This window comes from Crinia signifera, chromosome 12 (genome assembly GCF_055691185.1).
Source record: "Crinia signifera chromosome 12, ASM5569118v1, whole genome shotgun sequence".
Lineage (NCBI taxonomy): Eukaryota > Metazoa > Chordata > Amphibia > Anura > Myobatrachidae > Crinia > Crinia signifera.
Window position 1 is genome coordinate 81,643,086 of NC_139228.1, and position 14,883 is coordinate 81,657,968.

The following is a 14,883-nucleotide window of genomic DNA, read 5'->3' on the forward strand; positions in this document are numbered from 1 at the left end:
TCTGGGACACGTGACAGTTAATAATGACTACACCTGTGCACTAGCTAGGTGATCTGGGAAATGTGACAGTTAGTAATGACTACACATGTGCGCCAGCTAGGTGATCTGGGAAATGTGACCGTTAGTAATGACTACAGCTGGCCACCAGCTAGGTGATCTGGGGAATGTGACAGTTAGTAATCACTATAGCCGTGCACCAGCTAGGTGATCTGGGGAATGTGACAGTTAGTAATGACTACAGCCGTGCACCAGCTACGTGATCTGGGGAATGTGACAGTTAGTAATCACTACAGCCGTGCACCAGCTAGGTAATCTGGGAAATGTGACAGTTAGTAATGACTACACCTGTGCACCAGCTAGGTGATCTGGGGAATGTGACAGGTAGTAAGGACTACAGCTGTGCACCAGCTAGGTGATCTGGGGAATGTGACAGTTAGTAATGACTACAGCCGTGCACCAGCTAGGTGATCTGGGACATGCAACAGTTAGTAATGACTACAGCCGTGCACCAGCTAGGTGATCTGGGGAATGTGACAGTTAGTAATGACTACAGCTGTGCACCACCTAGGTGATCTGGGAAATGTGACAGTTAGTAATGACTACAACTGTGCATCAGCTAGGTGATCTGGGGAATGTGACAGTTAGTAATGACTACAACTGTGCATCAGCTAGGTGATCTGGGGAATGTGACAGTTAGCAATGACTACAGCTGTGCACCAGTTAGGTGATCTGGGGAATGTGACAGTTAGCAATGACTACAGCTGTGCACCAGTTAGGTGATCTGGGGAATGTGACAGTTAGCAATGACTACAGCTGTGCACCAGTTAGGTGATCTGGGACATGTGACAGTTAGCAATGACTACAGCTGTGCACCACCTAGGTGATCTGGGGAATGTGACAGTTAGTAATGACTACAACTGTGCACCAGCTAGGTGATCTGGGTTACACAAGCTGTTGGTAGATCTCAAGGACAGATTTGGCCACACCGGTCATAGATGATGTGTGTACCCAGCCAATTGGACAGGTGTTGGGACCCTGCATCGGCTAATGCATACACACTTGTCTATACACTGGGTGGGGCAGGGTGGCATTCAGCGGCATGGCATCACTAGAGATTCTTCAGTTGGCCCTACAGCAAGGCCAGGCAGAAGACATAGTTAACAACAGCACGATGGATTATATCAGCATACACACTGTCCAGTATGCACCAATGTGAATGATACGTTGTTCCAATCCCCCAAATCCGACAATATATCGCCTACTGTATATTCCCAGCTTAAGCCTTGGAGAGTGAAAAAGGGGGAGAGAGATAAAGTAATAGCTAGCTGCAATATTACAGGCTGTTTGAAAAATAACATGAGCTGCTTGATTTGTACTTTACCTCTCTCCAAGCTTTGCTACATCCCCCCTAAATCTAGACTCACAAAAGGTGTGATATGTTCATCTCTTATTGGACAAAGCTCTAGAATCTGCGATACTATTACAGTATAGTAACCAATTCTAATGTCATACATTGTTCTAGTCACCCAGAGCTTAAAGTGATCCTGAAGAGATGGGGGAACTCATCTCCCCCTGCCACCTAATTATCCGACCCCCCATCAGGCAGAGACAGGGCCGGTGGTAGTGTTTTGGGGCATTCTGTTAGAATTATTGCGCAGGGCCAAGGTGGAGGTTTTTAAGTTGATCACCCTCCCCCGGTGACATACAAACGCAACCACAATCACTGCAATCGTTAGTGGTCATCTCAATGGATGTGGACTTCCCCGGCGCGGCTGAATCCGCCAACAAGCTCTATCCCATAATGAAAGCACCGCATCATATATGATTAGTGAATCTCTATTTGACATAAATATATTCACATCATGTTTCGTTATCTGTTTAGAAAATCAATTGATGGTGTATCCGTACCTGTAGGATGTGACTCCCAAGATGAGAATCGAAAATATCTATGGCCAAAGAACTGGGACTTCTCCTCCTCTGGGCTCCTATAACTAAGAAGAAAAGCGTTTTAGTAAATGAATGAGTCTCATACAGGAAAAACATTACATTCGGTTCTCTGTAATGATGTGTCTGGCGGACTGTGAAGACAATAGGGCAGATGTATTACACCTGGTGATGTGATAAAGGGGAAGGTGATAGCCCACCAGCCAATCAGCTCCTAACTGTCATGCCGGGGTTGGGAATGACAGTGAGGGGCCTATTAGCTGGCGCGTTATCACCGGGCACTTTATCACTTCACTGGGCTTGATAAATCTCAGAATCTGCATACGACGCGCTACGATGCTGTAGCTTTTTCCATACCAAGTTCTGTTGCGCATTAAGTCGCTTATTCTGGTTGATTCGCATCCTTCCGAGTCACTCTAACCCCGCCTTGCGCATGGTTAGCCGGCGCCACCCATCTGCACGTGGGATGCGTTCACAAGGCTTACATGAACATCCACTCACATGCCAGTGGGAACCTCCCACATCTTTCGATGGTCGCGGACCATCGAATGGTGTTGAAGGCGCACGCAAATGTAAGGGTGGTCCAAAACGCCCATGAAACGCTGGCCGTTCACATATGCTAATGGCCCAGGCCGGCACCCCACTCCCCACCCCGGCGAACTTTTCACCGAGTTCGCACAAACCCAGCGTATACATATGTGCAGAAATGCTGCTGCGCAGACGCAAAACATCGGTCCCCGCGAAAATTCGTGCCTGAGCGAGTCAACCAGAATAAGGGCCTAAATGCAGACTCAGTCGCACGCAGACCTAGAAGCAACCCATATTACAATAATCAGAACCATCTCCTGGTGTGACCTAATCCCATCCCAATAAGACACATTTTTGGCAAAAATAAACACCCGTCACCAGATTTCTATGGGACCTTTCTATGTGCTATGTGGTGTATTGAGGCGTATGAGAACACACCTGTACCCAACACTTTGTGATTCTTAACTGTACGAGCCTCATCAAAAAGGACCAATATCCATCCCCAATGCACAGATTGTCCGGATTTATATCACAAACATACATGAAGCAGTCTGTTGGTACATGTATGACATGGTGGCTCACAGCACAGTGACACACATACATACATGCACAATGCCGTTTCAGTTATACAGCATTTGCTTTCCATAAATGAACCCCATTGGTTCTTCCCCACAAGGCATCTGGGATTTAAATGTGTATGACGGGAGGATACACTCTGGGGAAATCTCACAGCCGATGTGTGGCATTCACGGCTATCAGCAACAATTTGTACATCTGAGATATGATGATTTGGAAACAATCTGCTTTATTGGTGGACACAGTGCACAGACATAGACATAATGTTATTATAATCCACTTTCACATCTATATTATAACTTAATATTCTCAGATCGATCGCCAGGACCGATGGGAGGAAAAAAACAAAGAAAAAAAAAACAGTTTTTGGTTCCCGGTCTGCATGTTCATAATATAAAACACATTGATTTTCCAAGTCTGTAAACCTAATAACTATTACTCCACATATACATTATATAGGGGGCTTGCTTTGTGTAGTGCCAGTGGCGGAACTTGCGGGCGGTGAACACAGGTGAAAAAAAAAAAAAAAACATTTTTCATTTGGGCCCCCCTGCTCCACCCCAACCCAAGTTCTCAATATGCAACATGGCAGTGGGCGACAGGAAGAGAGTGTCAGTGGCAGAAGTGGGCCCCCTTAGTACTCAGGGCCCAGGATACTACACCGGCTGCACCAATGGGACTTCCACCTCTGTGTAGTGCGATGCAGGTGTTATTCCCAGTGGGACGTTCTACCAGTAAAGGCTTCGATAACACATTTTAGGGGAAAGTCTACATTCAATAAGTGCTATGACCACACATGTTTGGATTGTGATGATGGAAGGAAAGCAATGAAAGAATGTTCTAAATGAACATTTTAAACATGAAAATCAGCTTTTATTGCTGTAGTTCCGGTTACCAACCACATAAGAGGTTAATCTCTGCAGTTTATCCCGGACTAAATTCCTGGCCAGGCGAACAATTGGCAATAATTTGCATAATAGTGTTCAATCGCAAGTCGAGTCGAGTTTTTACTCCATTTTTGCTGACGACGTTTCACTTTTGAGGGGGGGGGGGGGGGGAATCGGGTTGCTGTGAAAATGACCACAAAAACGGGCATTCGCCAAAACCACATGAATTTGCTGCAAATTTCACTGATCCACGCGTTTTTTTGCTGAAGCTGGATTTTTTCACCCAGGCAAGAAATCAGCACTGGGATTAAATAGAGCAAGTCAAATTCACCCCCCCCCCCCAAAGAAAAAAAACACAAAAAACCCCTTTGGCTTAAATTGCATACACACTTGCTCATTTCGGTGGGTGACAAGAGGTGGGGGGAGGAGGGCACAGTGGCCATGCATACACCACATCTTTTGATTCCCCCCCTAGCCTGCTAATGGCTGTTACTGTGTAACATCCATTGGCATGCACTGCGTGCGAATTGCACTTCGCCAACCATTCGCAACGCGGGGTTTAGTGGACGCCCAAGGCTGAAATCAACCAGAATAAACCCCCAGGGTGCGATAAAATGAGCAATATCACTGATAAGGGGTAAAATGAATGCACCGTGTTTATGCACCATTGCAATGTGGACTCAAATAAAATAAAGCACGCTGCTTTTGGGCTACTTTACAAGCACGCATCACGTGTGCAATCTTACACCAATCTGTCTAAACAGATTCTATAAAAAGAAAGATAAATATCTGACTCCAAATGGTTGAGCTATTTTGGGTAAAACCCCAATGACCCATAATTACAGTATGGATTATATATACTTCCCATCTACTCATTTGTCCTGCGATCAGTGTCTGAGGCTTGCCCCTCTATGTAGTCCTCAGGACAGGTAATTGAATATCAGTTTCCAGTAAATGAACATCCAGGCCCTGGGCAGCCGCCATTGTGCAGTAATTTAGAATCTGTGTGCACAGAGCCACCGTTGTTCAGCAATTGATTATGTGCGTGCTGGAACTCCTGCAGCCCTGTGCCTGAGCGTCTCTCCTTTGTGGACCCGCCGCTGCATTTCAGATGCTGGGGGAAGCTCTGTGTTCGCGCTGGACCCAGGGATTAGCAAGGCGGGCGATTCACTCCACATTACTTTAAATTCAAAATGACACCTGAGTGCCACCGTGTCAAGTTCTGATTAACGAGGTGTAATTAACCTGCTCATTGTGAGACACTGAAATTAGAATAAATCCATTAAAAGTTTTTACTTATTTTTTTTTTAATTAAAAAAAGATCTACAGTAAAACAAATCTGTCTAAAAAAAGACTCCACTTTGTTTCTATTCATTTCTTTGGTGATATGATTACGGTGCCGAGAGCGGAGAATAATTCCGTTATGTAGTTCTTATTAGGTTTCAACCTCGTCATCCCTTACAACAGGTTTAGGCTGGTTTTAGCTCTTTAGCTTTGACCTGCAACTGTACCAAAGCACACTATCAGGGCCATGAGGAAGGTGATTGGGTGCCGGTACGGTTGGGTGGTTCCCGGTTGGCCTCCTCTTGGCACGCCTTCTCTAAACTTAAACCTTACAAACACTGGTGTATCTATAATGGGAGACTGGATTCCACGGCACTTATTTTTTCAATACTTAGCCTCCGGAGTCCTACATTGACAGCAGTAGCATATTTGGGCATATACATGGTGCATGTACACTAAACCATGGGACAGCACTAGGGTCTCTTAGTGACCCTAGTAGTGCCCAAAATCTACTGCTGTGCTGGCGAGGGAAAAATAAATTCTCTCACAGGGGGAAAAAACACCCATATTGGCCATCACAAAAAAATTTGAAACCTGGATTCAATGTTTGCTCCCACATAAAAAAAATCCACACTGATTTATTGCCCCCCTGCCTGGTGCCCTCTGACGTTTTTGCCGTCTCGAGCTTGTGCTCCACCGGATCTGCTCTCATTACACCCCTCCCTTCACCTGCGCTGTATATGGGAAAGTGCTTTTCTGGGTAGCGGATGTAAGAAAATGATTCACACACACACAGCTGAAACTTAGGATGGGGTGTCCTAAAATATTGGCAGCCAAGATTCATTTCCAGCACACTCATAATCCGGCAAAAGGGGATAGAGAGCTTACAGGGGCAGTTTCCAAAACCAGCAATGTGGATTTATATCCGTGAATGTTCTAGGTCAGACCCGGTCAACCTGTGGCTCTCCAGATGTTGGGAAACTACACATCCCAGCATGCTTTGCCACAGTTCCTAAGATTCCATAATAACAGAGACCCAGTAATGCATGCTGGGACTTGTAGTTTCACAACAGCTGCAGAGCTACTAAAAAAGGTGCAATATATTTAGGTGTAAAATATTACTGCCCACTTACATAAGTGATCTTTCCAGTTCTGTCAAACTCTAATGTGGTATCCAGGCTGAACACTCACTACACAGGGAGCCATTTTCTAAGATGGGAGTTCTATTTCACATGTGGTGTTGCTATCGGCAACCAATCAGAATATACTTCTCATTTATTTAGCACCTTCTAGAAGATAAAAGATACTGGGCAAGATGCACTAAGCTTGAAAAGAGATAAAATGGAGAGTGATAAACCGCCAGCCAATCAGCTCCTACCTGTCCTGTCACAGGCTGTTTTTGAAAAATGACAGGTAGGAGCCGATTGGTTGGTGGTTTATCACTCTCCATTTTATCACTTTTGAAGCTTAGTACATCTCGCCCAGTATCTGATTTGTTGCTCATAGCAACGCCCGTCTTAGTAAATTCCCCCCAAAGATGTTAATTTACACAGTTAATAAACTGCTAGAACTTGCAGAATCACGGCTACTAAAGGGATATCACCGCAATCATTCAGAGGTAATGTTATATTTTCCAGTATGGGATATGTTGTATTAAGAGTCAATTCTTCCCTTTTGAAATAAAAGAAAAGGGCTCAGTCGGTGGTTAAGGATTACCCGGACTTCCCCGGGGATACGCGGCTTCTCTTGCATTGCTCTATACCCTTGTCACTATGACCTTGGTCTTGGAATCCCAGCTTCAGCCACCGGTAGGCCACCAGCATGCATTTCATATGCAGATGAGATCTGATATATGCAGATCGGATGCATTATATGCAAATGTGAATCATTCAGATGTAAATTGTCTGCCCTGAAGCAAGTTGACTGTGTGAGAGAGTCTGTGTGTGTATATTTCAGTCTGTGCGAGTCTGGCTGTTTGTGTCAAACACAGAATCTGACGGCAAGATAAGAACAGCTCGGCCTATCTACATCAACACTAGACTTTATAATCCTTGCCCTCCTGTCTGTCTAAAATATTCCTTTTCCCTTCCTCTTGCATTGTTATGCAGTCCTGCCGAAATGTACATCAACTAACAGGCGGTTCTGCAAGAGTACATCACTTATGTATTATATGGAGTCAAACAAATCCAATGGTTTCACAATAGCCTGATTCAGATATAATTCAGAGGTAGAGAGAGTTAGATTTGGGTGAGTTATTTTGTTTCTGTGCAGGGTAAATACTGGCTGCTTTATTTTTACACGGCAATATAGATATCACTTTGAAGTACAAAACCCCAACCAGATCTAACTCTCTCTCCATGTTACATCTGCCCCACCTGCAGTGCACATGGTTTTGTCCAAAACCTGCCTTTCTCTCTCTATGCTGGAGCTGTCCAACTGCTTCAGGAAGTCTCTCCCTATCTCCTATACTCTCTACGGATACTCGTTTTTTCATTGGTGACTGATAAATTCCCAGCATTTCCTCTACGCCACCTCTTTCTTTTTCCCAAGCCGGCATCGTGTGCCTGACTCTCCCACATCTAAGGATGCTCTTGTCTTGGTAGGGGGTAAAAGGCGTGGGACTGTGGCAGAATTCCGCTCCTTTACACAGACCCAGACTGTCCCAGGAGTGTGAGAGCTCTATCACACTGCCCGGCTCAGCCGCAGCCCCCCTGTAGATTCCCTCCACGTGAAGCATCCCTTATGAATGGGAAGAATGTTTAAGTCTTTAAGTTACCAAGCAACTTGTGTTTCCAGCGCAGCACCCAGCGGCAGGGCAGCTTAGAGACCAGTACAGGAATTCAGGAAGGGGGGGGGGGGGGGTGCAGTGTCGTCATTCCAAAGTTATGTGGGCAAACGTGAGCTTATACTCTGTGCTAGGAATCGGCAGAGCACTGCAGAGAACCCGCCATACCGGTATGTCTGCTAATGATGTCATTCACCTTGAACACGGGAATGTCAGAACATCATGTTGCAGGCTTTTATGAAGAATGGTCAATCGCTCCTAAATAAATAAAAACCGTGTTACTGGGCGGTAGCTGGCAAATGCAGACTGCCAAATTCTGACTAGAGTGCCCAGGCCTGCAACCTGTTCAATAGAAAAAAATAGGATCATTATAGGATACGAGGGGTAATTTATAAAACGTGTACGTGTGGGGGCTAGACTGCCTTTTTTTTTGTACCCCCACACCTTTTTTTATACTTCCCTCATCCCCCGGTGTTCACGGCGGCCACCGGAATCCTCTTCAGCTCCAATCCCAAGGATGCATTGCGCTGGTGTGCCGGTGACGTCATCGGCGCAACCGCGCAATGCATCCTTGGGATCTGAGATGCCCCTGAAGAGGATTCCGGTGGCCGCCATGGGGACACTGGAACACCGGGAGACCATTGGGGCACCACCAAGGGTCCAGGTGAGTATAAATGAATATTCTGAAATCCGTAAAAATCCCTTATCCAAAATGCTTGTGGTCCCGAGCATTTCAGATAAGGGACACTCAACCTGTAGAAGTAGGTTTGAAATTCTTAATGGAATCTGTTGGGAGTTTGTGGGGTAAATGTATGAATGTTGGAGAAGTGGTATCTATCCCCACAGAGAACGTAATGTGCAACGCACCAGCCAATCAGCTCCAATATGTAAAAGGACAGTTAGGAGCTGATTGGCTGGTGTATTATCACCTTGCACATAGCGTTCTTTATTCATACATGCCTCTTTGGCTGGTCTTATCCCTCTGGTCTTTCTTTCTGTTGTACTTTCTTACGATATAGACTTTTATAGTCCTCTCTATTCTTCTGATAGGAAAATGTCTACCTTTTTTTTTATTTTTTAAAGTCATTAAAAATGTCATTAAAGTACATGTACCCTCTAAAGTGGAAGTGTCATAAAAATATTAATATAGCAATAAAACATATGGAGTACAAAGAAGGGCAATCCGAAACGCAAGCTGAGGCAACATTTCCATTCCCCTGAAATTTCAGGTCTCAGTGATGTCACCAGACCCCATTAAACTGATATTATTTGGTCGCCACTATATTTAGGTGATGCGTGTACACTTGTATCCCCGTCCTTGTCCTCCTTGTCGGCAGAATAAGGCCCTTCTGGGAGATCTGTTTGTTTTCTACCGGGAGTATAGGACATCTACCTCTAATTTGGGGGTCTCATGGAGAATCGGTGACTATATATAATCCCAGTATACAGTATTATGGCTGGTGAATATAAGTAGTGTGTTACTATACAACCCAATACACAGAAGCGCAGAACCTTCCATACTGTACAAGGAGATGCGACCATACACTGGAAATCACACCTCTATCACTGCACAATGAGCGCCATAATCCAACAATGGGGTACATTTACTAATACCCCTTTCACACCAGAAAGGGGTAGCTAGGCTGGTGTGAAAGGGGCCAACCCGGGAGCGCCCCGGCATGATCCCGAGACTGAATTTCCTGGTAAATCCCTGCATTTTCTGGTGTGTAAGGGGAATAAGATAGGAGATATGATGAAGATGGGATGTTGCCATAACAACCAATCAGAATCTTTTCATTATCTTCTAGAACAGGGCAGGCCAACCTGTGGCTCTCCAGATGTTGTGAAACTACAAATCCCAGCATGCCTTGCCACAGTTTTAACACTCCCTTATAGCAAAACTGTGGCAAGGCATGATGGGATTTGTAGTTTGACAACATTACAGGTTGCCCAGGCCTGTTCTAGAATCTAGATGGCGCTAAAGTAGAATCTGATTGGTTGGTATGATCTCCCATGTTAGTGAATTTACCCCGCTGACTGCGGCTGGCAATTGTCTTATTATCAATCCATCACATACATATTTTGTATTAATAAAGAACAAAACCCATTTATGCCAATGTGTCTTGCCCAGAGATCCATATGCCGGTACTGTGCCTACTGCATACAGTTCAGCTCCAATACTATTATATACTGTTCTACACCTCTGTAACCGGCCATGGACCCAGTAGAGGTTTGGGCGCTGTATATGGACAGCAGGACAGGCTGCGCTCAGTATGGGCTATAAATAGAATATACAATGAGAGGAGCCCCCAGTGAACATATTCCTGGAGCAGCTCAAATTCAGTTGAGTGAGCAGACAGCAGCACCTTTCCCTCCCACCCCTCCTCTCCGGGTCTCTGAAGCGTGACCTGCAGCCTGGGCCAGCTTTCCGAGTATACCACCTTAGAGCACATGTGACTGCTCCCCGCACCTGTCATGTAAGAGGAAGACTGACAGTCGCTCTCAGGCCGGGATAAGGGGACGGAGGAGACATAGAGGTGCTGGGTACATGAAGTATATGTATGTATTAGAACAGACGGGTATACAAGCCGGCTGGGATTGCAGCACATTAATGTGTGCTCAGCTCCAAATGGTCACTGCACCAAATTCTCAACCGCAACTCGTCCTGGGCTAAATAAAGAAAGGATCGTAACTCATTCATAACCGTACCGTACGTTCTGAAGGGGTAACAGGCTCAGCACGTGCACAGCTTTGTAAGAAAACATGGAGGTCAGCGTTCATTCCGTAGGCGAGCGGATATACCATATACTGTACGGACGCTGTTGCGGAATATGCATGCGATGCAGCATGATGGTGTAAGAACACGCACCCCGACTCTTAGCATGATAAATAAGAACACGGTCTGAAGCCCCCTCTGATTTCCCAACGGATTACAACATACCAATTAACCGTGAAATGTAATAACAGTTGTCAATCTATATCGCTGTCGTACGGCGAGTGAACAGGGGCCACAACCAAGCCTCCGGGTCGTGCACAGGAGATGTTATGGAGCTGCTGCCTGGACAGACTGCCTGTAGCGGCAGACAGAGCAGGGGTGAGGGAGGGCGGTGTGTTTCATACATGGGTGGGGGGGGGGGGGGGGGGGGGGGGAATCAGCAACAACCTGCGGCTGGTGTTCCATTCTGCCGAACAAGACGATAACTCATCCAGGCAGAAAAATATCAGCGCTGAGGGAATATGAACGCTGCCGGAGTGTAATTAAAGAGTAACCTGCACTATAACACACCACAAGGATCCACTCTCACACAGGGGAGGGTTCACACAGAACTGCATAACAACGTTATAAGGAAATCAAGTACACCCTGACTATAGTACACATCATTCAATCGACCACTATAGGATCGACACATGAAATCGGTCGACATGCATAAGGTCTACATGGTCATTAGATCGACACAAGCATTAGGTGGACATGGAAAAAGTCAAAATGAGTTTTTCATTTTATCTGTGTCTATGTTGATTTAAGTGTACTGTGTCCCCTCGCTGCGCTCGCCATGTTCGGGCACGATGCCTCCCTGCGCTCAGCACATGTCGACCAAATGCTTGTGTCCACCTAATGACATGTTGACCTAATGAGTGTAGACCTAGTGCCCTCATCGCTTTCATTACGTACACTTCTCATGTGTACAGTCATTTGTATCAGGTTACACCGTACTCACAGTATACATAACCCGTATGTGGCCGTATTACCGCAGGGAAACATTATTCTCCACAGTGGCGGAAGTTTGGACCAATTGCCCAGAGGTAAGAGAAATATTGGTGCCCCACATATAGCTCATTCAGTAAGGTGTCTGTCTCCAGTAAGACGGGTCATGTTTTCTAATACAGGGCGTGACACCTGCAAAAATGATGTTAGGAGGGGGAGTCAGACATAGAAGCGATGTCAATGGCTTCAATTAACTGATTCAAACTCACAGGGGAGGAGAGGTGCCCCCTTGGGAGCAGGAGCCCGGCGGTAGATGACACCATTGCCTATTCGCCACACACCTTATACTGTAATTAGTGGACAACAGAAAGTTGTCACCATGGCAAACAGGACATATACGGGATTGCCTGCTTTACATAATGCCATTACCGCAATGATGATTATAATACAGTAATAACCAGACACTGATAAAATGTTTTTAGAATTATACTGCCAATGTGACCGGTATATTGTGCCAGCCTCAGCCCAATCCACCGTGCCTACCTCCTGTGCCCATATCACATTATACAAATCTTCAGTACTTATGCTGGGGACCGTTAAATCCACTGGCAAAGAGAACTGCCATCCACAGCATCATACAGTATATATATATATATATATATATATAAGCCAAACTCCGCTACAAACAAACAGGCTGGGTGCCTTCCCTGGAGCGAGCAATTCAATCCGGTATACAGCAGCAGAGAGGTGGGTGGCACTCCCAGAAAAAACGACACTAAGTCCAACGGTTAAACCGGTTTAACCGTTGGACTTAGTGTCGTTTTTTCTGGGAGTGCCACCCACCTCTCTGCTGCTATATATATATATATACACATCTATGCTCCCATCACACTTTACTACCAGTCAGTCAATAAGCATGTTGCTTTCATCACACTTCTCTCATGTCAGTATGTTACATATTCTATCTGTGCCTCTGAGCATCTAATATACTGTGGGTTTTCCTTCTTATACTGTATGTTGTTGCTTCACTGCTGGATTGTGGGGATCCCTTCCCTGGGCCAACCAATTAAATGACAGCTCCACAAAGGATCATCTTGTGTTAAGCTCAGTGCAGTGAATTGTGCTTTCTACAAGGCTTGCAACCGGTCACCTCACCCCTCAGATTCAGTGTACAGTACCAGCATAATGCCAGCTTAGTCTGTGCATACGTCCGGTGGCAGCAAAAGCCTGTAATGTGCTCTAAAGGCCAGTAGGTGGGGTGTTACTGCTAAGGGTTCTAGACATCCGGCATTAAGCAGAGGTCTATGCAGATACTGGAGTAAGTTATTTACATCCTGTCCCTGGGCAATGAAGTTTGGAGAAATCACTAAGTCTTGTCATCGTGCTACCAAGAACTAGTGAGAGAAATACATAGCCAATAAAAACATCACTTTATAATGTGTAAGACTATTCTCTAAGACAATGTGCTATATTACTTGCGGTAATATGGCATGTTACACCAAGTAAATATTGCAGTCATCTTTTTACTTTAGCAGTCGTCAAGCTACATAAATTGTGGGTGGCAGGGCTTGTGCAGCCGGAGATAAATGGATCTCGACGGTGCAATGTTACCCCATTGGTTTCTACATGAGATGCGACCGACTCTAGACTGCTCCTGTAAACAAGCCCTTCAGGATTTCTAGGTCAGACAACATTTGCTTTGAACAGATGCATTACGTTTAGTTCCAAAACACAATGCATCGAGTGTTATATAAGCACGTAGTCTGCATGATTGTTATTCGGCAGATATACGTTATGTATACAGTGTGCAACGGCAAGTTATGCTGGCCATACACTAGACCAGTGGTTCCTACCCCTGGTACTCAAGTTCCTCTAACAGTTTTCATTTTCCAAGTCACCCAGCCGGTGCGCTCTGTATCACTAACTGTCACATTTTAAAAATACACAGGTGACCTGGAAAACCTGGACTGTTGGTACCACTGTACTAAACCAACTTTCCTCCACCCATCCAACTCGTTGTATGGATAGAATAAAAATCTGGTACTGGATGGGAGCAAATGTCATTTGTAATTCAGTCATTTTCTCCCAAAATCTGGAAACGGACCAAAACTCTTGCTCAGACAAGGTAATGAAGTTCAATCGGTTTGATTTAAAACGTTTGGCAGAATGTTTTTGTCCATTTTCCTGGGTTTGTGAGCAAGTTGCTGGCATTGTAAAAATCTATTTACAGTATCTATCTATCTATCTATCTATCTATCTATCTATCTATCTATCTATCCATCTGTCGGAAGTATTCAATCCGGAATTCCGACATTCTCGGAACGTCCCTAAAGTCAGAATCCCAGGCCATTTTTGTTCTGTTCGACTAACTCCTCTGCTCGAATTTAATGTTTCCGGCTATCGGTGTCGGAAACTCCACGGATCGGCAAAAATGACCATGGATTGTCGAAAAACACCCGTGAATTGGACAATTTGCCTCCATTTCTGACAAAACAGATCCGACTTGTTATAAAGTCGGATCTGTTTACTCCAAAACTGCCTTCAATGCTGTCAGTAACGGCATCATTGAACAGGCGAGTGCCGCCATTTCCGCTGGCGAAAGTAGCGCCTGGGATTGAATGCCCCCCATGTCTTTATATTTAAACCTTAGACGCACAAAACCTTGAAACAAAATATTGAAATAAAATCTCTGATCATAATTCCGTCTTCGACACAAACATAAAAAAAAAAAAAATAACCTGCTTTACTCCAACTACCTGGGCAATAAAAATTAATGAACTTCAACGCTCCCCCAACCTAAGCACCGAACGGCTCTGGAGCCCAGCCTGCCTGGGACCAGCCGAGTGATTTCAGCGCGCCGCAGACGATTCATCTCCCTGCTAGGACAATTTTAATTTAAATGCAATTAGAGGCCGGGATGAACATTATGCATTAGATAAAGCCTGAACATGGAGAACATCATAAATACCATTTCAACGAAAAAAGGAGAAAAAAATTAATTACACAGCATTAGGGCAAAAGTCAGAGTTTCATTTGTGTGTTCCAATAAATGTTTTTAAACGTTAATGCGATCTCACCCCTTGCGTTCCCCCCCATGTATGTGGACCCAAGAGCTTTCTCGATAAATGACGTAGATCGAAGAAATGCAGAGGATTATTTAATACTTTCAGTTT

At 45.0% G+C, this 14,883-nt stretch overlaps 1 protein-coding gene across 12 annotated transcripts in view; it reads right to left on the bottom strand.

The window, feature by feature from the left end:
- The window catches only part of NPAS3 (neuronal PAS domain protein 3), a 380,993-nt gene that overhangs the window by 132,558 nt on the left and 233,552 nt on the right, over positions 1–14,883 (bottom strand). For 10 of the 12 annotated variants that reach the window (XM_083167037.1, XM_083167040.1, XM_083167038.1 and 7 more), the window contains one exon: positions 1,909–1,991. In XM_083167037.1, coding sequence (XP_083023163.1) covers positions 1,909–1,991 — 83 coding nt within the window. The remainder of the gene's footprint in view (positions 1–1,908; positions 1,992–14,883) is intronic. The other 2 variants (XM_083167041.1, XM_083167036.1) reach the window with 1 other exon arrangement.